The 23,337-nt window shown below is 44.0% G+C and overlaps 1 protein-coding gene and 1 long non-coding RNA gene across 7 annotated transcripts in view; one reads left to right on the top strand and one right to left on the bottom strand.

The window, feature by feature from the left end:
• LAMA3 (laminin subunit alpha 3) overlaps positions 1-23,337 on the top strand; it is a 233,763-nt gene that overhangs the window by 198,319 nt on the left and 12,107 nt on the right. For all 3 annotated transcript variants that reach the window (XM_061170276.1, XM_061170275.1, XM_061170277.1), the window contains 12 exons: positions 1,372-1,523; positions 1,686-1,848; positions 2,275-2,408; positions 3,275-3,419; positions 5,479-5,598; positions 6,143-6,276; positions 12,299-12,416; positions 12,788-12,928; positions 15,157-15,296; positions 16,514-16,645; positions 17,469-17,622; positions 21,719-21,888. In XM_061170276.1, coding sequence (XP_061026259.1) covers positions 1,372-1,523; positions 1,686-1,848; positions 2,275-2,408; positions 3,275-3,419; positions 5,479-5,598; positions 6,143-6,276; positions 12,299-12,416; positions 12,788-12,928; positions 15,157-15,296; positions 16,514-16,645; positions 17,469-17,622; positions 21,719-21,888 — 1,703 coding nt within the window. The remainder of the gene's footprint in view (positions 1-1,371; positions 1,524-1,685; positions 1,849-2,274; positions 2,409-3,274; positions 3,420-5,478; positions 5,599-6,142; positions 6,277-12,298; positions 12,417-12,787; positions 12,929-15,156; positions 15,297-16,513; positions 16,646-17,468; positions 17,623-21,718; positions 21,889-23,337) is intronic.
• The window catches only part of LOC133075876 (uncharacterized), a 32,255-nt gene continuing 15,061 nt past the window's right edge, over positions 6,144-23,337 (bottom strand). The window contains exons 4-7 of one of the 4 annotated variants that reach the window (XR_009697417.1): positions 17,074-17,341; positions 16,451-16,541; positions 12,193-12,341; positions 6,144-6,689 (exon numbers count right to left, since the gene is read on the bottom strand). This is a non-coding gene — a long non-coding RNA (uncharacterized LOC133075876). Of the gene's footprint in view, positions 6,690-11,668; positions 12,090-12,192; positions 12,342-13,616; positions 13,685-16,450; positions 16,542-17,073; positions 17,342-23,337 lie in introns of those variants that run through there. The other 3 variants (XR_009697415.1, XR_009697416.1, XR_009697418.1) reach the window with 3 other exon arrangements.

The raw sequence follows: 23,337 nt of genomic DNA, 5'->3' as shown, positions 1-23,337 counted from the left end.
CTGTGTCACTGCCATTGGCACAGCAGGAGGAAATCCCGCCGCCTCTGATGGCTCCACGGGGGGATCTCCCGTCAATTACCAATTGTCCTTGGCTGGGGGATCTAGAGGCCTGGCCCGATGGGCCCAGCATGTGGGCACACATGTGTGTACACGTGAGCACGTCCACACCTGGGGTTGAAGATCAGCACCCCTCCCCTCACAACCAGGGCAGCAGTACCAAGGCTTCATGGAGATCAGAGTAGTTCTTCCTCATAGCACTGGACTCTGTCCTCTTTTCAGGGTGCGCAGCCACAGACCCTTCCAAGTGTCTGGGGTGGGGACCATCTGTGAATGAGGCCTGGAGTGAAATGCAGCTTCTCCTGCCTCAATAGTAAGAAATACAGTTGCCCCATCTCTATAATTCTAAATTCTTTAAACCACCACCGTTAGAGGCATTTCAAATAGTTTATTTTAGCTTTTAATCCCTCCTCTTAAAATACATCTATTCCACCTAAGTGTCAGAGGAAAAGGTAATCACTGACTAGGTTATTATACATGATTGGAAAAGAAATTCCTGAAACATGGTTCTCAGAAATTCTGGGCAATTAGGAAATGGTTGGCTGTCACTGTGGACTTCGTATTTAAGGATTCCTAAAATCAGCACTATTACTGGTCACCCGTTCATGCTTCAAGGTATTGGGACTTTATTTGTAACTTTCGTATGACATGACTTTTTGCTTTGTATTATGGCAAAATGCACATGACTCTGCTCCTTCAGCAAATTTATACCATATACCTACTAGGTACCGTACCCTGTATTTATGACAAACAAAAATTTGTTTCCTGAATGTACTTAATGTACACTTAAAACAGGTTAAAATGGTAAATTTCATGTTGTTATATATTTTACCACAGTTTTCAAAAATTTGTTTTTACCTTAAGGTGCTCACATTCTAGCAAGGAAGTAAGGTACATACATAGCTGACCGTGATAACATAGGGTGAACAGGCGTGCCCAGGGTGTTGAGGGGACCTTGTATGGGGCAGGAATGACATAAATGGCTTATATCCCTTACCAGAACATAATCGAATGGAGGCCTGAACCCGTATATGGTTCATCTTTATGTCAGGTGCTTGGCAAATATTTGCAGATTGAGAGAATGGAGGAGTGGATAAATGAGTGCCCTCATGATAACGTGAGCAACAACAGCCCAGACATTGTTAATTAACTGTGCTGTCTGTATTATCTTATACCAGGATGCGCCTCATTCATTCTGTCTGCCCAGGGTGAACTGAATGAAAGCTGTTAGTTATTAGAAATGCGCTCTCTTGGGATGGGAAGTTGAGAGAATTCAGTATGTGAAGTGCTCTGAGGTGGCCTTTTTGTCTCCAGGCCTCCAGGGACTACATAGGCATGGCAGTCATAGATGGCCAGCTCACGAGCGTCTACAACCTAGGAGACCGCGAGGCTGAACTCCAAGTGGACCAGACCTTGACCAAGAGCGAAACTCAGGAGGCAGTTATGGACCGGGTGAAATTCCAGAGGTGCGAGTCTGATTGATTACTGCTCTTTGTTTATCTGACCTACACTCGCCAAACTTTCATTGTATGCATTGCTGAACCCCATTTTTAGTATTTTGGCTTTGATTTCTTTCATCTTCTCATACATTTTTATATCACTTTATTATCTAATTTATTTTTAAACAGAATTTATCAGTTTGCAAGGCTTAATTACACCCGAGAAGCCACATCCAGTAAGCCGGAAACACCTCAGTTCCTTGACATGGATAGTGGGGATAGCAACACGCTCCTTGATTTGGACCCTGAAAATGTTGTATTTTATGTTGGAGGTTACCCATCTGATTTTAGGGTAAGTGTGAATGTTTTTTCACGGAATGAAAATATTTAAAATTTAATTTGGCATAATGATGTTTTAATCAATTATATACAAAATGGATTTAACTATGTATTCTTACAGGATATCCAGTGACAATGGCTAACACTTATTGAGTTCTTTTATGTGCAGTGATCTAGGCTTAAGTGTATCAATTTAAACAAGCATCCCTATCATTCGTATTTCACAGATGAGGAAACTGAAACAGAGAGGTTGAATAACTTGCCCAAGATCAGACAGCTAGAAAATAGCAAAGCCAGAGTGTCTGGCTCTAGGGTCCCCATGCTTACCCCCTATGCTATGTTGGTGGTTAAAAGTGATGGAGTTATACTGTTTCCTGGTCAACCTGTTCATTGTTCTTTGTTCAATTACTGGAAGATCTTTTGGTTTTGTTTTTTTTAGCTTCCTAGTAGCCTGAGATTCCCTCCATACAAAGGTTGTATTGAATTAGATGACCTCAATGAAAATGTTCTGAGCTTGTACAACTTCAAAAAGACTTTCAATCTCAACACAACAAAAGTGGAGCCTTGTAGAAGGTAAATAAAACCTGTAAGCTGGTGTCTCTTTGTGATTTCGGTAGCTTGCAGTTATAGTACATAAAATATGTGTAACTGATATTTAAGGAATATAAATTAAATAAGAAAAAGTCTTTTCCTTATTTGTATAAAATATTAGATTATAGAATTTTCTCGATTTTGAAAAAATAAATCTTTCTTCAATTTTTGGTGCCTCCTACCACAAAATATTCAGCATTAGTTGGTACCTGATTTAGGCACAGACTATTTATTTACTGTAAATTTCAAAAAAAAAAAAAAAAAAAATCGTGGTCCATAAAGTACACCATGACTTTGGCCTATGAACCTATTTGAAAGTTGCTGCCTTGAGCTCCTGACCTACCCTATAGTTTAAAAGATTTGGAAGATTCTAATACAAGACAGACTGAGTATTTACTACTCAGAATAAAATTATATTTCAAGTTAATAATTTCTTATATTGCAAGATCGTCAGCTGCTGGGCCACATCTTCTTAAGTAGACATTTTCAAAAGGGACTCCTGAATAGTATCTCTGTTGAGCTAGGGTTTGATCATCATAGAGTATAAGAGCACATCCAGGAGAAGTAGCGGGCTGTGGTGACCTAAATGGGAAGGAAATCCAGAAAAGAGGGAATATAGGTATATGTATAGCTGATTCACTTTGCTGTACAGTAGAAACTACCACAACATTGTAAAGCAACTATACTCCAACAAAAATTTTAAAAAAAAGATGTTTCCTCTTCTTTAGCAAAATCATGACAACTCGATTGCATAGGCTTTGCTCCCTTTTTCCTCTCGTATTAATAAGAACACTTTCCTGGCAGTCCTTTGCTGCTGTGTTCTAACTTACGATGATTGGTGTTGACAGGAGAAAGGAAGAATCAGACAAAAATTATTTTGAAGGTACAGGCTATGCTCGAGTTCCAACTCAACCAAATGCTCCCTTCCCAACCTTTGGACAGACAGTTCAGACCACCGTGGATAGAGGTTTGCTGTTCTTTGCGGAAAACCAGGTAATCTATAACAAGCATCCAAATACTACCAAATATGTCCATTCATTGGAGCAATTTGGGGGTAACTGGGTTATTACAAACAACCAACGGATCTGAAAAACAATGTGCAAATGTTAGTTGCATTCATTCCCTTGGCCCAATTCTACTTTCTTTGCCTGTGCGAGTATGTGTTTTAGTAAGGCAAGTAATCCGGAGTTTGAGAAGATGCCACCAAAATGTGGGAGAAGTTGCCCCTTTCCCATTCTTTTGTGTTGTCAGTTTTATTCTTTGGAAACTACTATTTGCCTAGTAATCTACTTATTTTCTGCCTAAAAAACGTTAAGACCTCCTGGGGTCTCTGAAAGCTAGACTGTTTGACCTCCTGCTGTTTGATTCTTGGTCGGACTGTTTCCAGGCTGTATGGGGTTTTGTCTCTGTCTGACCCTTGACTTGCCAGGTCTAGGAAGCTTCTCTGTTTTCAAGCAGCTGAGGTGCCTAGAGACCATTCTTAAGTCTCCTAGTTCAGAAAAGGCCCAAAGTGACACTCTATGAGTGATCGTCAGCGCCATCTGCTGGTAGATGGTGCTGGACTTAACGTCTCCTGAGAGTAGAGTGCTTCTGTAGCTGCTGCATAGGTAGTATTTGTGGAGAAATGTGGATCAGCCCGTGGGATCTCCAGTCGGAGAATGTAGGATTGATATGGAGCTTGGGATTTTACCAGACCCTTCTGTCTGCAGGGTAGGGACACAGACCTGGTCCAACTCTCCTCTCTGGGGTTGGTCTGGACCCCTCAGGAGATTCCAAGGCTGAACCAGTTCTGATGGTTTGGGGAGGTCCTGACCTGCCTGAAGAATGCAGAGAGCTGAGCAGTCACACAGCATCTTCAGAACAAGGCAGTTGTTTTCCAGAACAAGGTCTTCTTTGTATTACATTTTGAAGTTCTGGGAGACTAAGAACCAGAAATACTACTTATAGTAGAAGAAAACTTATGAAATGCCATTAGTAACCAGAGAAGAGAAAATTGTCTCCAGTGCTGCTGTTAAGTAGGATGAGTTGATGCTATTCTATTATTTATGAGTGTGATGAACCCTCACTGGCTTCTAAGAGCAAGGTTTAGGATCCAGATAAGGACTGATTTTCCTTTTAGGTAAGGACTCTGGCAGTAGACTTCAAAGAGAGTCTCATTAGGAAACTGTGTAAGAGCCAACTTTCAAGTCCTATACCAGACATTCCTCAGCTTACCCTTCCACTAAGGAAATGGTTGGCTCAAGTATGTGCCTTACACCATGATGGGGATGCAATTATGACCCCTAGTAGGTTTGTGGCTGTCTCAGCAAGGTGATTAGTGACGAGAGAGAGAGAGAAAGAAGAAGAGAACAGGGTGAAGGGCAGAGAGACAGGCTTGGGAGTCATGTAGATCATAAGTTCTGTTACAGATATTCCAAATTTGAGACATCTGTGAGGCATGCAAGCAATAGCAATTAGGCAATGAGATGTACAGACCTGGCCCTGAAAAGACAGGTCTAGGCTGGAGAAAAATATTTGGGCTCATGGGCACACCTGAATTGGAACCACAGAAGTGACTGCGATTGCCAAGGCAAAGAGAGTAGTGGGAGGGAAGAGGCCCTATTTGGGGTCCCCAAGCAACACTTAAGTGAAAGCTAGAGGAGACATAGGAATATGTCAGAAAACACATGGTGGAAAATGTCTGGGGTTTGAGGAAGACCCTACCTCTCTCCAACAGGTAGCAGTCATATTTTCAGATGATATTAATGATCTGTAGCTTTTCAGTTTCCATTTTTGCATGCTGGTTATAGATTGTTATAAAACAAAATCATGACAATAGCTAGCATTTATTGTTTCCTTCCTGTGTGCCAACCACTGTATATGATGTTTAACATGATTTGCAAGATTTAACCGTCATACCCGTCCTCGGAGTTGGATATTACAGCACTATTGTTCCTTCAGACTAAGGAGGCAGCTGAAGCTGAGAGCAGTCTGGAATTTGAGAGCATCCCTGGTTCCAGCGTTCTAGCTCTTCCCGAGTCTTGTGGTAATCTACATTGTTTCCATGCTCTAGGATCGCTTCATATCTCTAAATATAGAAGATGGCAGTCTCATGGTGCGATACAAACTGAATTCAGAGCAACCCAAAGAAAAAGGAATTAGAGGCATCATAAACGACGGGAGAGATCATTTGGTATATCCTTCAAGTCTGTTTATTTGAATTGTTAAATGTTCTTAGTCCTTTAAGTCAGTGCTCAGAAAAGAACCCTTTTCTATTACCAGATGAGCTTACAGTTATTAACTGAGAGACACGTCCTTTTAAAATCTGAACATTTTGGGCATGAAATATGTAACATCTGTGTGGCACAGATAAAAAATGATTAATTTCAGATGCAAACATTTTGGGAATTCCCTGGTGGTCCAGTGGTTCGGACTCTGCGCTTTCACTGCCGAGGGCACAGTTTTGATCCCTGGTCGAAGAACTAAGATCCCGCAAGCCCCACGGCACAGCCAAAAATAACAAAATAACAAAATTAAAAAAAAAAAAAGCACACATTTCTATTTAAGTGTTTTAGTAGTATAATTTTATGCAAGTGAGCTACTGCTCAGAGCCCATGTATATACATCATGTATATAAATGAACCTGAAGGAAGGCAAACACATAATAGCTCTGAACCACTGTGAATAGGATTCTTTTATTTCTCATTGCTTGCTGATTCATCTCTCCTTTATTTCAGATTCTGATCAAAATTGGAAAAACCCAAAAACTTATGAGGATAAATGTGGATTCTCAAAGCATTAAAATTGAAGGTGATATATTTGATTTCAGCACATATTATCTGGGAGGAATTCCAATTTCAATCAGGGAAAGGTAAGAAGATTTTTTTTCTTTTAAAGAAGCAGATCACCTCTCTTAAGAGTTATGATTGCTACTGATTAGTCTACCTTTTTTTTTTTAATGTAGATTTTATTTATTTACTTTTGGCTGCATTGGGTCTTCATTGCTGCGTGTGGGCTTTCTCTAGTTGCGGCGAGCGGGGGCTACTCTTTCTTGCGGTGTGCAGGCTTCTCATTGCGGTGGCTTCTTTTGCTGCGGAGCACGGGCTGTAGGTGCGCGGGCTTCAGTAGCTGCGGTGCATGGGCTCAGTAGTTGTGGCGCACGGGCTTAGTTACTCTGTGGCATGTGGGCTCTTCCCTGGCTTGAACCCAAGTCCCCTGCACTGGCAGGTGGATTCTTAACCACAGCGCCACCAGGGAAGTGGTGGGGTCTACCTTTTTTTAATTCTAGCAAAAAACAAACACAAAGAATTAACTTTTCAGTATTAACAGTGTTAGCCAACAGAGTAAAACAGGCTGTGAATACTGGATAATGGGACTGGCCATTTGAAAGAGGCGGGGGAGGGGGGCAGGGGGTGGAATTGTGTGCCACCCCCCCATTGTCATTCCTGGGAGGAGAGAATCCACGAAGAATAGGCTTGGTGTTGACAACGCTGCCAGTAAGAACAGGGGCTGTGGCCTGGGGCCCTTGAAGACACAGAGGAGAGCGCAGGTAGCCCCCTGGCCTGACAGGTGGCCCTGGACACTGAAAGCTGGGGCCACTCCTTCAGGAAGTACCTCCTAGGATGGAAGGCACATCTGTATCACCCGCCCCCTTACATTTATTGAGCATGGACTAGGGGCCTAACTGTTTCTCGGATGAATGAATACATGAATGAATTAAATTAATTTGAATGGAAGTAAAGCTTCATCTGAATGAGAAAAATGAACACCACTTTGAGGATACACTTAAAAATAACTTTTACATTTTATTAATCTGTTCGCATCCTACAAAAAAGGCTTTTAGATAGCTGACAATGATGTGTGTAGTACAGCCTCATGACTAAGCTAAGAGCACTCCCAAAACGTTTGGTGATGATTACTTTTATACGAGATCTGAGGCGAGTTAACTCTCTTGCTGTTATTAGTCAGTTGGAAGGAGCACTAGGTGTGATGTATGAGGTCTTGTGCAAAGGCGCTCTTTCTTCTCAATTCCTTGTATGTTTGAGCAGCTGTCCAGCCTTAGGACGGAGGCGCTAATCTTTGTGTTACAGTTGTTAGGGGTTGCCCCCCAAGACAGAAATGCGCGTGAGAGAGTTCAGCACTTTGATAGAGTTTGGGAGTGAGTATCTTTACTCCCTAGATTCCTTGAAGTGGAAGGGACTGTGCAGATCATGGTGTGTAACCTCTGAACTTTAATGAAGAAATTGAGAGCCAAAGAGGTGATATTAATGTTTAATATCATCAGTATTAAATAGCAATTCAACCATGAATAGCTAGTTATGAATGGCCAATAATCTTGGTTTTATTCAATTAACTGTAATAAATAGAGTAACCTCAGGTAGCACCATGGCACACATCTGAGGCTATCATTTATTTGTTCATTACACAAGCACTCACTGGCTGTCTAGTGACATCAGGCAGTGTGGTCGGTGTTGGGATGACAACGACGAACAGGGCAGAGCCTCAAGTATAGTGGAAGGGAGACAGTAGAATGAGGCCAGTGCCATTAGAGGGGAAGCTCAGGGTGATAGAAGGCCCGGGGAGGGAATCCACCCAGTTGGGGTATCAGGAAAGTGGTCTCTGGTTAGACCTGAAAGACACTGACATATGAAAGTCAACGTATGTGAGGAGATAAGAACCGGAGAAAGTGTGAACTCTCAAGAGGACACCATGAAGCAGGGCAGGGATGCCACACATGGCTGGTGTGGGAAGCAGGGGCCAGACCACAGAGGATCTTGAAAGTCACAGTAAGGAACCACTGGGGGCTTCAGCAGACAAAGGACATGATCAGATTTGGGTTTTCAGTAGCTTGTTCTGGTGCAGGGAGGAGATTGGATCAAGAGGGAAAAGGCAGAGGCAGGTAGAAAGGTTGGAAGGTGAGTGTAACAGAGGTGAGAGAGGCAGGTGGCCCGACCACAGAAATGACAGTGCAGATGGGGAAAAGGAAGTGGATTCCCAATATACTTAGGGCAGTTGATGGGCAGTGCTAAATGGTTGCTTGGGTTCAGGGAGCACTCAAGAGGGACACCTGGGCTTTGATCTAGCACTTGGACAGATGGCCAGCACCAGCAGAGAAACAGGGCAGTGAGTTCAGTCTCAGACAGGCTGAGTCCCAGGAGCCCAGAAGACAGCAGGTGGAAATGCCCAGAAGGGGTTGGACAGAAGGCCTGGACCTTTGCAGAGAAGACCAGGCTGGAGAAAGGATGAACAAAGCTTGGGAACAGGTGGCCATTGAGGTTAGGCGGGCAGGTGGGCTCCCAGAGCCGTGAGGGATTCTCAGCGGCAATATGAGAGCCACTGGTTGGTGGTTTGCCTCTGTGTGGTGTCAGCAGAAGGTCCACAGACAGCAATGTGGGTGACAACCAAGCAAGGTTTACTAGAGAGAAGTAGTGGGTGAGGATCCAAAGAAATGGTTCTAGTTTCGGCTCAGCCACCAAATAGCGGGGTGACCTTGGGTTAAGTCAACACTCAACCTTTCTTTGACTTTTTATCTCTGTCCATTAAAGAAATACACATGGATATCGTTATACATATATGTACAGATAAACATATAGAATTTTCCTAGTCATTTGTTTTAAGGTCTTCCAAACAGGGACTGTTTCCTTTTTCTGGGCAAGTTTATACTTCGATTTTTGATTCAAACCACAATGACATGGAACATACAGGAAATAGAGGCCAATTGAAAGATTTCACTGAGCTTTTACTCTTTCATAAATAACATGCTAAACAATATTCAGCTGTTTCTGGCCCTGCTTCATCCCTCTGGTGCCGTCCTTGATGGTTCAGAGTCCTGAGAACCCCCTCTGACGTGGGTCACAGAGGATTTCTCCTGAGAACCCAGCAATTCTTTCAAAGGAGGGAGACGCCCCGGCCCCTGGCATTAGTGGAAGACAGTCAGTGCTTGAACCTAATGTGGAGAGAAGCAAGCCTCGTGTAATCTCTAAATACAGTAGCTTTGACAAGAGAGCTTGTGGGTGTGGTGTTTTCTCCTCTCTCCCTGTAGTGCACCTTCTGGGAATGGGGACCCAGATCTTGGAATGACTTGTTAAGGATTACAGTCAGAAGTCACAATCTGTTAATCCCATCTGCTTCCCATGAGAAGAGCAAATCCTCCCTAATAATGCCAGAGGGCCTCAGACCAACAAGAAATACTTCCTGCGGACCTACATCATTGCATCACAGAGTATAATAATATAACATTAACATGAAAATAATTCAAAAAGTAAACATCAGGCAGGGATCTGTTGGGCATTTACTAATACCCAACGTGGAGTTTGGGATTAGATTTTGCTCTCATGCTCTCTGAGATCTGCCCACAGCAGGTTGGACCTGGCTAAGCCTTTGTGAACCGATTGGCCCATGGTGTGTACACATACCCCAGCGTACTAACCCATTCATACCACAGCCTACACTCCTCCGCAGTCATGTTCCTCTAACAAGTGTGCTCAGACCCAGAATCCTGGAGCAAACGTGGAACTCTAGGCCCTCAGATGAGCCAGAGTAACGAGAACACATCAGAAAATAGTGGAAATAAATCTTTCCTCTTAACACCTCTGCTGTAGATAACTGTTCCTTAAGGAAAGAGTCAGGATCATTCCAGTGCTGTGGGTACACAACCGTATAGGTGTAAAGAGCAGGGGCTTCAAGTCACACAAGTTTGTGTGACACGCTGACCACACAGATCCCAGTGCTGCCCGCTTCCTGCTGTATGACTTCGTGCAAGTCACTTAACCTTCCCAAGCCTCCTTGTACCTCTGTAACATGGGCATAGTGATGGTCTAACTCTTAGAGTGGTTGTGAGATTCAGAGTAAAGGAGTTAGCACAGTGCCTGGCACATGATAAGTACTTAATAATGTCAGGTAAGAAAATATCTCCCTCGAAAGGTTATTGTGAGGATCAGATAATAGTACCTTGCACAAAACATGCGCTCCATATCTGGCGGTGGCCTTTCTTTCCCCTTTACTCTTCTGCCACCTTATTCTTCCTCCAACCTATGCTTTATGGAAAAAAGGAATCAGGAGATGTTGATGAGTCTAAAACATGTTGAAACCCAAGAGAGAATGGATCTAAATATGTGTATAAATAGACAAGCTCCAGAAATGGATATGAACTTTCCTCCTTTCCTGAGGCAGGAAGCCAACTTTATAAAATAATCAAGCTCGTGCTGTAATGCCAGTGAGGATTCATTTCTTCCTTTTCCTTTTAATGAAATTTAATTTTATGCATATTACATGTAGCTCAACTCTTTATAATGAATGGAATAAAAATGAAGGCAGACCCCTTTCCATTTAGAAAAGTGAGCTGCTTTAGGGATTTATAATGAAGTCAGCTTTGTGTTTATCTTAGTACATCATTTGCTTAAGAAACACAAATATTTGCCCGGACTTCAGTCATTTCATGTATGTGAATGTTTTTATGTGACGTCAGCTCCAGACAGATCCAAAAGTCAAATCAAAGGGGAAATGTCAAAGCAGCCACGTAGAAAGAGCTGCTTTAGAAATTGCTTCGTTATAATGATGCACTGATATGGGGATAGTTACAGACTCTGCCATCTCACACTGAGTCCTTGCTCTGTACCGGCTACCACTTGAGTGCGTTAACGCGTAATATCTCATTTAAACTCAGGACAACCCTCGGAAGCAGATTACCACATTCACATTGTATAAACGAGGAAACAGAAGCACAGAGAAGGCAGCAGGGACAGGACTCGAACCCACGCAGCCTGGCTCCAGAGCAGCACCTCTTAGAAGCACCTCCTGAGTGCATGTTCATGACCACATGCCACGGAGGGTTCCAAGCACTTCCCGGATGTTAACTTGTTTAATCCTCACAATGACCTCTTGCCCAGCTTGCACAGTTAGGAGGTGGAGGATACAGCATAGGAGGCCAGACAATGCTTTCCATTGTTCCAGCTTGGCACTGATTAAATACCAAGCCACATTTTTCGTAATTGACTAGGACCAAAAAGTAACAGTTTGTTTCTTCTGCGTTTACAGTGGCTGACTTAAACGTGGACAGGAAAAAAAGAGCAAAAAGTTTTCTACAGTATTTCTGGCTCTTATAAGTTACTTACTAGGTTATTAATATTGAATATATATTTATATAATATTTATAGTATATTAAGTTATTAATATACTTTTTTAAAATTTATTTATTTTATTTATTTTATTTTTGGCTGCGTTGGGTTTTTGTTGCTGCGCGTGGGCTTTCTCTAGTTGCAGCGAGCGGGGGCCACTCCTCGTTGCAGTGCGCGGTCCTCTCACTGTGGTGGCCTCTCCTGTTGCGGAGCACGGGCTCTAGGCACGCAGGCTTCAGTAGTTGCAGCACGTGGGCTCAGAAGTTGTGGCTCACGGGCTCTAGAGCGCAGGCTCAGTAGTTGTGGCACACAGGCTTAGTTGCTGCACGGCATGTGGGATCTTCCCGGACCAGGGCTCGAACCCGTGTCCCTTGCACTGGCAGGCAAATTCTCAACCACTGCGCCACCAGGGAAGCCCCTATTAATATACTTTTAATTCATGATGCATTACCATGACTCCGGGAGGGGATGGAGGAGCAATTCCAGATATTGTACATCTTCTGTGTCTCTATACCTTTTGGGGACACTGGCCATTCTTCTGTCAACATTGTTGTGTTCACTTTTAAAGCTGAGAATGCAAATCACACAGAAAGGAAATAGATTTCCCTAACATCACAAAATAAGTAGCATTCTAGAAATCCCATGAGAAGAGATAACCGTAAAAAACGTACTTGTTCGTGGGTGAGAAGTAGTAGGGAATGAGCGCCGTGTTTCAGCTCCAGTTCCCCGTCAAGCCTGCTGTGGTCCATCTCTTCCTTTTCTCGAATCCCACATCAGGTTTAACATTTCTACACCTGCTTTCCGAGGCTGCGTGAAAAACCTGAAGAAGACCACTGGTGTCGTTAGACTGAATGATACTGTGGGCGTAACAAAAAAGTGCTCGGAAGACTGGAAGGTAAGTGAAGAGTTCAAAACCGTGCAAAGGAATGCGCCCCAGCTAACCCGTGCTTGGCATTCGTTAACACACCAACTTTTGACGTTTTTCTGGTAGCACACAGTGTTACTGTGAACTGGTTCATTTATTACACTCCCCACGTACTTGCAAAACCTCTTTAGGCTTGCATATTAAATTTTTAGGAAAGTAGGAATACCAGCTGTACACACAAAAACGTACAGATGATTGGTAAATTATCATGCAGACAAGCAAACTATTTCTTCCCATGGATCACATGGATTGGTTCCAGTGAGGTGACATAGGTTAAGATACTGTATTTCAGCCATGACATGATTACAGTGCCAGTAATTTATTCTGTGTTTTCGTTTCAGCTCGTGCGATCTGCCTCATTCTCCAGGGGAGGGCAGTTGAGCTTCACCAATTTGGACTTCCCATTGCCCAGCCACTTCCAGGCCTCCTTTGGGTTTCAGACCTTTCAACCCAGTGGCATCTTATTAAATCATCAGACAGGGGTATGAAATATTGCATGAATACTGAACAAGATTTAAACCTGACTCAAGGTTTGATGTCAAAAATAATAGAGGGATTTTGAAGGTAAATTTGTTAGGCATTTTATCTATCATCACACAGTAAATGCTATTGTGGATTTCAACCATGGAAGCTGTTGCCCATCCTGGGGTAGGTCCTAAAAGAAATCAGGCTTAGAAAATACATTATAGTTTACAGAATTGAATTTGTGTGTATTCATGAACTCATTTTCATTCTTTTGGGTATATTTTGTGAGTGAAGGTGAATTAGAACTGTTGTAAGTAATAATGTAGCTTTAATTTTTAGATCTAAGAAAAAAATCAGAATGTACCCCCATTATTCCTTTGTTATTCCACAAAAGGTAGCTCTTCAGATTCCTTTTTTAGCAGCAGCAGCTAGTTGGACAATATGTACATCGGAGAATGGGAGAGAGTAAGGTCCTTTGCTCTTTGTTCCTGTACAACAAGCCACAGAGATTCTATAACTTAAGAGGATTTCGCCGGTGTGGTCATGTAGGCGTAAAAGTCAGCTAATACTCAGAAATCGCCTGGTGGAACGAGTGGGATTTTAAAATAGAAGTAGAAGTAGGGCACTGTTCTTCTTGGATTTGTTTCTTCAGGATTGCCAGCACAACGGACAACTAGTATATGTTGAAAGGAAGGACGTAGCTGCCTCTGTGGTTATGTCGTAGTAGAACGCTTCTCCTCTCTTGCTATCTTTGTTCATCAGGAGTTCGAGATCTTTTTTTAAAAACAAAACAAACAAAAATACCCCTGAAAAAGCACATGCCAACATTTAGATTGTGAGAGTGGCTTTTCCATCAGAGCAGGATGTTTTGACCCAGCTCTTTTGACACACACTCCTTGTTTCCTCTGCCAAGAGTGGGGACACTTAGTACCCAATAAACAAAATGGTCCAAAACAGGGGGAAGAATGGGCTTAGCAAAAGATGAGATCAAAAAAAAAAAAAAAAGATGAGATCAATCCTGGACAATGCAGGGACCCTTCCAATATCCTAGGAACACTGCCCTCAACTTCTTAATGAATTAGCTAAGGAATACATTTCAATTAGCCTTCTTTTATCCAGTTTATGATGAATATTGCCAATTGAAAAAAAAATCAACATGAAGTGTAATTGACAATGGCTACAACCACACACTATAAAAATTGTTTTAGGCTAAAAGCTCACTGACGAATCACATCTGGTTGAAAACTGCAAAAATTGTACCTGGTAGGAAAAAAAATTAACAAAATTAAAATGACAACTGCTAAAACTACACACATTTTTAAAAATTAAGAATTGACAGAAAGAATCAAATCATCTTGCCAAAATTTGGATCTTCAGAGTTTGACATTGGAAAATTGAACCTCCTAGGAATTAGGATCCGAAAGTAAAAAATTCGTGACTGAAGAGAAGCTATCGTTGTAATCATCTATGAAAAAAAATTGATGAATCAAGTCTTTGTTGTAAAAATGTATTCAGAAGAACATCGATGCTGATGAAAACAACTTCAGCAAAATGAAAGTGAAAATAGGAAAATTTAGAAATATTTTAACTGTTTTGTATAATTGATGGAGAAATTAAGGGACTTCCCTGGTGTCCAGTGGTAAAGAATCTGCCTTCCAATGCAGGGGATGCGGGTTTGATCCCTGGTCAGGGAACTAAGATCCCACGTGCCATGGAGCAACTAAGCCCACCATGCCACAGCTACTGAGCTCACGCACCACAACTACAGAGCCCACGTGCCCTGGAGGCTGTGTGTCACAACTAGAGAGAGAAAAACCCGCAAGCCACAACTAGAGAGAAGCCCACATGCCGCAACGAAGAGCCTGCGTGCCGCAACTAAGACCCAATGCAGCCAGTCAATCAATCAATCAATCAATTAAATAAATAAAATTTTAAAAAAGGAATGCCTGGATCAATTTATTAAAAAAAAAATTGATGGAGAAATTAAGGTGGTTTATGAATGTAGGTCCATAAAATGCTTTTGACAGATTCATCAGTGTTGGAATAATTTGCTTAAGATTTTTATATTCATAAACATGGAGTCCAAATATTCAAAAATAATCTTTAGATCAAAATAGCAAAGTCAAAACATTGGGGTCAAAACATCCTGTGTACCTAGTTTTGATCATATATTCAGTATTAATACATTCATAATCATTAAATGCAGATGGATTGCACTGATGGGTACATTCTGTGATGATTTCAGGCAAGCAGCCTACAGGTCACCCTGGAAGATGGCCACATTGAACTGAGCCCCAGTGACAGCAGCAGCCCAATTTTCACATCTCCACAGACGTACATGGATGGTTTACTGCATTACGTATCCATAATAAGCGACAACTCTGGGTGAGTGGAATGGCTCTTCTGCCAGAACGCTAAGAATTTTACTTTATTTCGTTTAATGGAATCTTCTAGTATCTCTTCTGAGAAATATTTGTCCTTAGCATTGACACTATTTTACTAGTAAATCTTGGCCTTCTTCCTGGTTTTGTATCAATTTTCTCATTTAAAAAATCAACAGTTGGATGGATAAGTAAATTGAGGTACATTCAAAATGGGAGAATGAAATGGGAGAATGAGAATGAAAGATCTACAATTGTGCACGACGACACGGATAAACCTTGCACTAAAGGCCGAGCGAAACAGGTCCCACGTGAAAGAGTTTGTCTCCCATGATTTCATTTATACAAAATTCAGAAGCAAGCAAAATCAATCTATTCTATCAGAATTCAGGATAGTGGTTACTCTTGGAGGGGGAGGAAGGCTAGAGACGAAAGGGAGCCCAGGCGGGGTGCCTGGGGTGCTGGCTGGTTCTGCTTCTGGCGATGTTGGTGTTTTCACATTTCAAAGATTCATTGAGCTGTGCACTTAAGACGTGTGCTTTCTGTACGTATACAGGCACACCTCGGAGATATCTGCAGGTTCGGTTCCAGAGCACCACAATAAAGCAAATGTCACAATAAAGCAAGCGTCACAATAAAGCAAGCCACACAAAATTTGTGGTTTCCCAGTGCATATGAAAGTTATATTTACACTATACTGTAGTCTGTTAAGTGTGCAATAGCATCATGTCTTTAAAAAACCCTGATGTACATACCTTACTTAAAAAATACTTTGTTGCTAAAAAATGGTAACCATCATTTGAGCCTTCAGGGAGTTGTAATCTTTTTGCTGGTGAAGGGTTTGAAATATTGTGAAAATTACCAAAATGTGACACCAAGACACGGAGTGAGCAAATGCTATTGGAAAAATGGTGTCAATAGACTTGCTTGAGGCAGGGTTGCCACAGACGTTCAGTTTGTAAGAAACCCCAATATCTGCGAAGCATACTTTTAAAATGAAGTGCCATAAAACAAGGTATGCCTGTAGAGTACTTTAATAAAAATGTTATGTGCAAAAAGAAACACGTGAAAAAATTTGAAATGCTCTTTAAAAATAGTTTAGTGAGTTATTTCAGGTGAAAGATTTTGAGTCTGAATCAAAGACACTCAGTTGCCCACCTGTCAAGAATCGTTTTCCCCAGCTGTTCTCACTCCTGTTTTGTTTTCCTCCTCTTTTTTCAGGCTCCGGCTCCTCATTGATGACCAGCCTCTGAAAAATAACCAAAGGCTGCTAGGCTTTTCAAATTCCCAGCAATCCCTGCGTCTGGGCGGGAGTTATTTTGAGGGCTGTATCAGCAACGTTTTCATCCAGAGGTGGGTGCCGTTTTCTGTGCGTGTACAGCTGATGAGAATGGCCTGTGACCCAGGGGACTTGTCGTGGTGGGCTGCACGCCGCTCTCATCCCGCTGACTTTCAAGATGCCCTCTTTGGCACGATCCACACATGAAAAGCAAACTAACTGAAAGCTTCTGGGCTCATCCTACCTTCGTAGGAGCAGCCTTGGAACACAACCTTGGAAAAGGTTTAATTAAAATTTACTTTCAGATTATGGCCCTTTTTAGATAAGAGCAAAACTCTCCCCTGGGCAGAGGGAGAGCCCAGGACTGGTCATGAGCCTTAGGCAGCCTGTTAGGAGCTTGTGAGCTGCCATCAGGTCTCAGCCATAATCATCAGATAAAGTAGATATACCCGTGAGATTTTCCTACTGAAATGCAGTGAGGTAAATCCTTCCACAAACTCACTTCTGAGGTTTCCTGTTGTTCACCGTCATTCTAGGTCATCCAGTGTCTGAGTTTGTCCTCTCTGCATATTTCATTTTCATATTTCTATGTGGCTCCCATTCCAAAGAACTATAATATTCTGGCTTTGCTGCAACACTGGCTGTTCAAGGCAATAAAAGTTTCCCAGGGCTTTCTGCTGGCGAGGCACGGTGCTGGATATTTAAGGGAAGGCAGAGGTGGGTACAGCACATTCTCATCCACTATGAGCCTAGTGTTTCCTCTAGATATCCTGTACGGGGAGGAGATGAAAGTTTACCCAGAAATCAGGACAGTAAGAATGTGTAGTTTTGAAACAAATCCTCCCTGCTAGTGCGTCTTCCTTGATATGTCAGCGTTCGTTTCTGCCCTCATTCCAGATTATCAGAGAGTCCCGAAGTCCTAGATTTGGCCAGTAAATCCACCAAGAGAGATGTGTCCCTGGGAGGCTGCAGTTTAAACGGATCACCTTTTCTAATGTTGCTTAAAGTGTCTACAAGGTTTAACAAAGCCAACACTTTCAGTATACACCAGGTGAGTATCAAAAAACCTTACCCTGGGTTTTGCTTCTTTCCAGATGATTCTCATAAGAGAGTCCTGCCTCACCGGAGATGTTGGGGAGGAGGAGGGAGGGGAGGGAGGGATGTAGGTCACCTGATCCGGTGGTGGCCAGTGCCTCCAGGAATAATGGGTCATCAACAGTTGGATTACACCAAAAGGTTAAAGTGGTTTTTGTTTTAGCTTTTATTTTGTATCTTGAACGTTTGACAATTTTTGCAGTCATAGAACAAATAGAACCTTGACTGCGGTTTCTCAATGTCTGCAGCTGATGTCTTGCTCTTCTGACACTTCTGCTGTGTCTCCAGCAAGTACAATGATTGTCTCTAGGATACAGGGCTCATGACCCTTCTCCTGCCCACAGACACTCCTCTGCCTGCATCCTATGACAAGATATACACATGCCCCCAGGCCTTGCCAAGACCAGTGTGGCTTGACCTTGACTGCACATTAGAGACACCTGGGGAGATTTTAAAATTCCAATGCTTGGGTTGCATTCCACTCAATTAAGTCAGATGCTCTTGGGGTAGGTCCAAGCGGCAGGAGTTTGTAAAGCTCCCCGGTGATTCTAGTGTGTAGAACTAAGAGAGGCTGAAAGGAAATGAAATTCCTTGTTTGGAGGAGTGGAAGCTTTGTCATACATTGAACACAGGGTTAGAACTTAAAAAATTCCTTGTTCTGCCTGAGGTCTACAATGTGACCTCCCCATATCTGAGGTTACAATTAATATGATTAATGGATAACACTGAATACCTCCAATGTGCCAGGTGCTACGCTGAGCTCTTTAAGTGGATTTTCTTACTAAATCCACACGTAACCGTATGGGAGAAGTACTATTACCAGCCACATCTCACAGAAAAGGATACTGTGGCTTAGAAAGGTGATCAGTTTGCCCAGGCTCCCAGAGGTGGAAGGCAGAGTTGGAATTCAAACCCAGGCAGCCTGACCCCAAAGCCCAGGCCCTCTCGGGAGCAATGCACTTCCATTCAACCCACTTTTCACTTAACATCCATCACATGCTGCTTGTCTGCCAATATTTCTCCTGCTGCACAATGATTTGGGGAGATGAAGAGATAGTACATAAAAAGAAATGTTTTATGCTATTAAGAAGAAATATATTTCATAAATCCCAAAGGGTTGTCATTTTACTCTTAGGAAAAGAATACCTTTTGACCTGCCCCCTCAGGAATGAAGTCATAGATTCATTTTTTTCCCTGTAAGGCTGAGAGTTACTGAGAGATTAAATTAGCACAGTGATGGTGGAGATGGAGCGAAGGAATGGATTCAAAGCTATATAGAAGCTGGAATGTACCAGACTCATATAATAATTGAAGGTGGGCGGCAAGGGAGAGGTGGGAGTTAATATAATTCTGAGGCATCTGGATGGATGGAGAAGCCAGTTATGAAGAGATGAAAAGGACAAGCCTTTGGAGGGAACGAGAATAAGTGGAGTTTGTGGCATATTGAGTGACAGGTGCCTCAACCAGGTGGAAAGCTGGTGGGAGACTGTCAGGTGTCTCTGGGGGCCTCAGCAGAGAGCGTGGGACTGGGGCTATTGATGTGGGAGCCCCAGTGAATACACTGTATTTAATGTTCCCCCTGTTCCGTGCAAGCCCCTAGATTAGGTGGAGTAAGACATTAATTCTGCCTCCAAAAGCCCAATAACAGAGACAAGGCAACCAAGCTTTGTGGTTAAGTACTGGATTTTGGTGTCAGACTTCCTGGCTTTATCACTTACTACGTGTGTGATCTTGAATGATTATCTAACCTCCCTGTGGGTCTATTTCCTGCAGCGTAAATGAGGATATAGAACAGTAATATCTCACGGTGTTGTGAGGGTTCAATGAGGTAATAAATATAAAATGCGTGGCACATGGTAGGCGTGCAATAACTATTAGCTGTTATCATTATTATACACACTAATAACCTAAGTGAAAGGGACAAAACGTGCTACAGGAGTGGTACGCCAGGTATTTTCCTGCTACAGAGATCGGGGGGGGGTTCCTCTGGAGGAGGTGATACATAGACTGGGTCTGGAGCATGGGTTGAGTTTAGATGAGTGAACGTTGTTGCTGTGTGAGCAGTAGCCCAAAGCTGGGAGGCAGGGTGTGGTGGAACTCGCAGGTATAGACGCTTTGCATGCCTTCTCTCTGATCTTCACAAGCCTTCACTCTCTCTCTTTCAGTTCCCACCACACCCCTATGAGAGCAGAATAGAATGCCAACTTTACACGTCAGGAAATTGAGTCTCAGAGAGGTTAAAAGAAAAATTTGCCCGAGAGCACCCAGTAAGTAAACTGTAGAGTCAGAATTGGAACTCAAGGCTACAGAATCCCAAAGAATGTGCTTTTCATAGTCACTTGCTCAGGGGGAGGTAAGCTCAGAGTCGCATGCTGCAGCCGGATCAGACAAGCCTCAGATGGCCTGATGTAATTTTGACATTATTTCTGTAGTCAGTGTGAAGCCATTGAAAGGAGTGCTTTAAGGCATGTTTAAAGACTAATAAACTGGCAGCAGCCTATAGAATGGTTTGGCCTAGGAAAGTTCTACAGACGTGGCATCAAACTGGCAAAGTACTGGAATGGTCCAGGCAAGACAGTCAGCAGCCTGACTTCAGGTAGAGGGACTGGGAGTGAAAGGGAAGGAGTGGAAACAGAATATGTCCCGGAGATGAACAGTAGGACATGGAAACAGAGCACGTGCAAGAGGCCGGGTAGGAGGGTGTCCATGATGACCAAGGTGTGAGGCCTGGGTGCCTTGCAGGATGATGCTGCCATTAAGAGAATTAAGGAAAAGTTGGTACCAAGAGTGTCTATGAAAACTGTTCATCTTGATGTTACTGCTGCTGACACACAAGAATCTTTCAGGGAGGGAGTGGGCCCCACTGGTGTGAGCCCCCGGCAGGAAGCTCCTGGAGGATCCAGGTCTGGCTGTGATTTTAAACAACTCACTTAACTTTCTGGTGATGGAACATCTCCACTCAGCAGATAACTGGTATTAAGTCTGCATCCCGAGCACCCTATCCAGGAATCTGGTCAGGTTGGAAAACCTGATCCTGAAGGAATCTGAATCTGTTAGGAAGACTTCAGCTGCTAGGGCTTAACCCTCTGTGGGGATCTATAGTGTCACATTAAGGGACAGCTTGAGGATGAGTGTGCTGCAGGCCTGGCCCGCGGGACTGGTCTCTGCTTCCCCACAGCCATCCTGGCTCCATCCCACACAGTTCGGGGCTTCGGACAGGGCGTTCCCTCACCAGAAGCACAGATCTGTGGCTTTCTCTCTCCTCTGGAAGGAAACGTTTCTCAGAGGCCCCGCCCCCTGACCACCTCTTAAGGCTCATTGGCCAGGAGGGTGTCACATGCTCGTTCCTGAACCAATCCCCAGCAGGGAGAATTCCCATCACTGGCTTCCATGAATGGAGAGCCCCACTGAGCCCTGAACCCCATGGGAGGGACTGTGGACCCCTCATCAAAATCTGGGCTTTGCAGCAGAGAAAAGAGGGGGAAGGGCTGGAGAGTCTCAGTTCCTTCCAACAACTTTTCTAGTCTCATTTGATGTTTATTATGCTTGTTTTTCTGCATTAAAACTCATTCCTGTTAAAAAGTTCAAAGCATCGTCCAGGTCAGGACAGACTTCTGTGTGTGGGTCAACTCTGAGGAAAGTGGGGTCAGGCTGTGGTCCCCTCTTGTTCTCTGGGTTCTTTCACGGCCCTGCTGCTAAAGCCCAAGTGAATGGCCTGGAGGGGAGACGGCAGATTGGCGGCTCCAGGTCCACTGGCTGGCTGTGTGGGCCTCAGTGCTGCTGGCCATCCGCTGGCCCTCTTGAGGGACACTGTGGTTCTTCCGAAGCTCCATGGAGGAGAGGTGCTCTGGGTATCCACTGGTCCCACGTATAGCAGACCTGTGTAGGATGGGAATAACGTGCATCCTCCCCAAGGATGAATTCACCTCTATTGAATTCAGCTCTTACGATCAAAAGTCAAAACTGAGCAAGGCACTTAGCAAGATAGGCATTTTCCAACTCTTCCTCCTGATAATCAGCTGTCCTGATTTTTTTGTTCCTCTCCCACACAGCCATTGCGTGACACAGCAGATGCCTCCCCAAGGAGCTTGAAGGTGAGGGGAGATGCCCAGTCTTGCCCACCACTTCCAGAGGCCCAGGCCAGCCGCGGAGCCCTCAGGTTTGGGGACAGTCCCACCAGCCACTTGCTGTTCATGCTTCCCCAGGAGTTGCTGAAACCCAGGTATTATTTCATTTTCCTGCCCCAAGCCAACTCAGAATCTGATTCTACCCTAGGGCAGGCTAGCCGGCATGACAGCAGGCACCTGTCACCAATGAAGGGGGCACTACCACGTTTGCGAAAAGGGGTGCTGGCCTACCTGAGACACAGAGCTTGGTTGCCGAGCCTGCTTCCTCCCCGCAACTGGGAGGCACCCGTGACACGTGCTGCTCAGAGGCTGAAACAATCAGCTCGGCTCTGGTTTAGAATTGACGGTGTTCTAAAAATAAGGCTGATATTTCTTTCCAAAGGTGCTATTTATTTCTATGATAAATCACCTTCCTTCTCCTGCATTCTACAGTTAGAGGAAAATCATTCTTTTAGGAAGACTTGGTGCCAGATCCATCATTTTTAGGGAATACATTTGGAATTTTTGTGCTAACAAGTTGCATCTCTTTTGGGGAGGAGGGAATGAGCAGAGAGATTAATTCTGTCAGAAAAAAAAAGTAGGAAAACAAGGCTTGTCGTTTTCATGTGATTCGCAGGAGACATAAATAAAAAGGTGCCCAAAATTCCTTTACGACTTCTCTACAGAGGCAGAATGGCCCAGGGGTCCAAAAGACCTGGCTTTAAGACCTTGGCTTTCAATCCACCCACTCAGCCACTTGCTGGCTGCGTGACCTCAGGCCACAGGCCAGTTCAGGTCCTGGGGATGCAGAGGTCAAGATGGGATCAGATGTGCAAAAGAGTTATTATTCCTGTGCAGAATAAAAGGGGGAGAGCAGGAGCTGGCAAGGAGAGCCTTCAACTGAGACACAAGCCTGAGGCCTGTGAAAGGAGAGGGGAAGGCAGGCGTGGGTGGGACGAGCCTCAGACAGCAGGGAAGCTCCAAGGGAGTCAGGCAGGCCGGTGAGCATCACAAGCAAAGATCACCCCGTAGAAGAGTCCAGTGTTGGGCACGATGGCCCGGCTCTAGTTCTGCCGCTGAGCTCGGTGCTTGGCTGGGGGTCACCTGTGTGCCACTGCGGTTCTGAGAGCGTGGCAGCTGCGGGCTGCCAGGCCGCCATGCCCCCGCCGCAGGGTCTCCTGAAGGGAACTCTGAGTGGCAGCTCCACGGCCGCCGCAGGCTGCTGTTCAACTTTTCTAAGCCTCAGCTTCCTCTCCATAAACTTGGCATAATTGTGCCTGACTCACATGTTTTTGCAAATTGCTACACCTCTTCGAACCTCAATTTTCTCATCAGTTAAGTGGGGTTGATAGTGTTTCGCTTGCAGGGAGGAGAGATCATTGCTTGTAATGAGCTGGCCCTCGGAGGCGCACTTGGTAAGCAGGTGCATGATTCACAGGCAGGTGTGAAGGCCGGAAAGAAGAGGGGCCGAGTTCTGAAGGAGACCCTCGGCCAGCTGCTGGCAACTCCAGTAGACCCATGGAAATTCTGGGGATCCCTGATTTGCCAAAACTGTGCTAGTCGGA

Source organism: Eubalaena glacialis, chromosome 15 (genome assembly GCF_028564815.1).
Source record: "Eubalaena glacialis isolate mEubGla1 chromosome 15, mEubGla1.1.hap2.+ XY, whole genome shotgun sequence".
NCBI lineage: Eukaryota > Metazoa > Chordata > Mammalia > Artiodactyla > Balaenidae > Eubalaena > Eubalaena glacialis.
The sequence above is the reverse complement of the archived record's forward strand: the minus strand, read 5'-3'. Positions and strand labels throughout refer to the sequence as shown.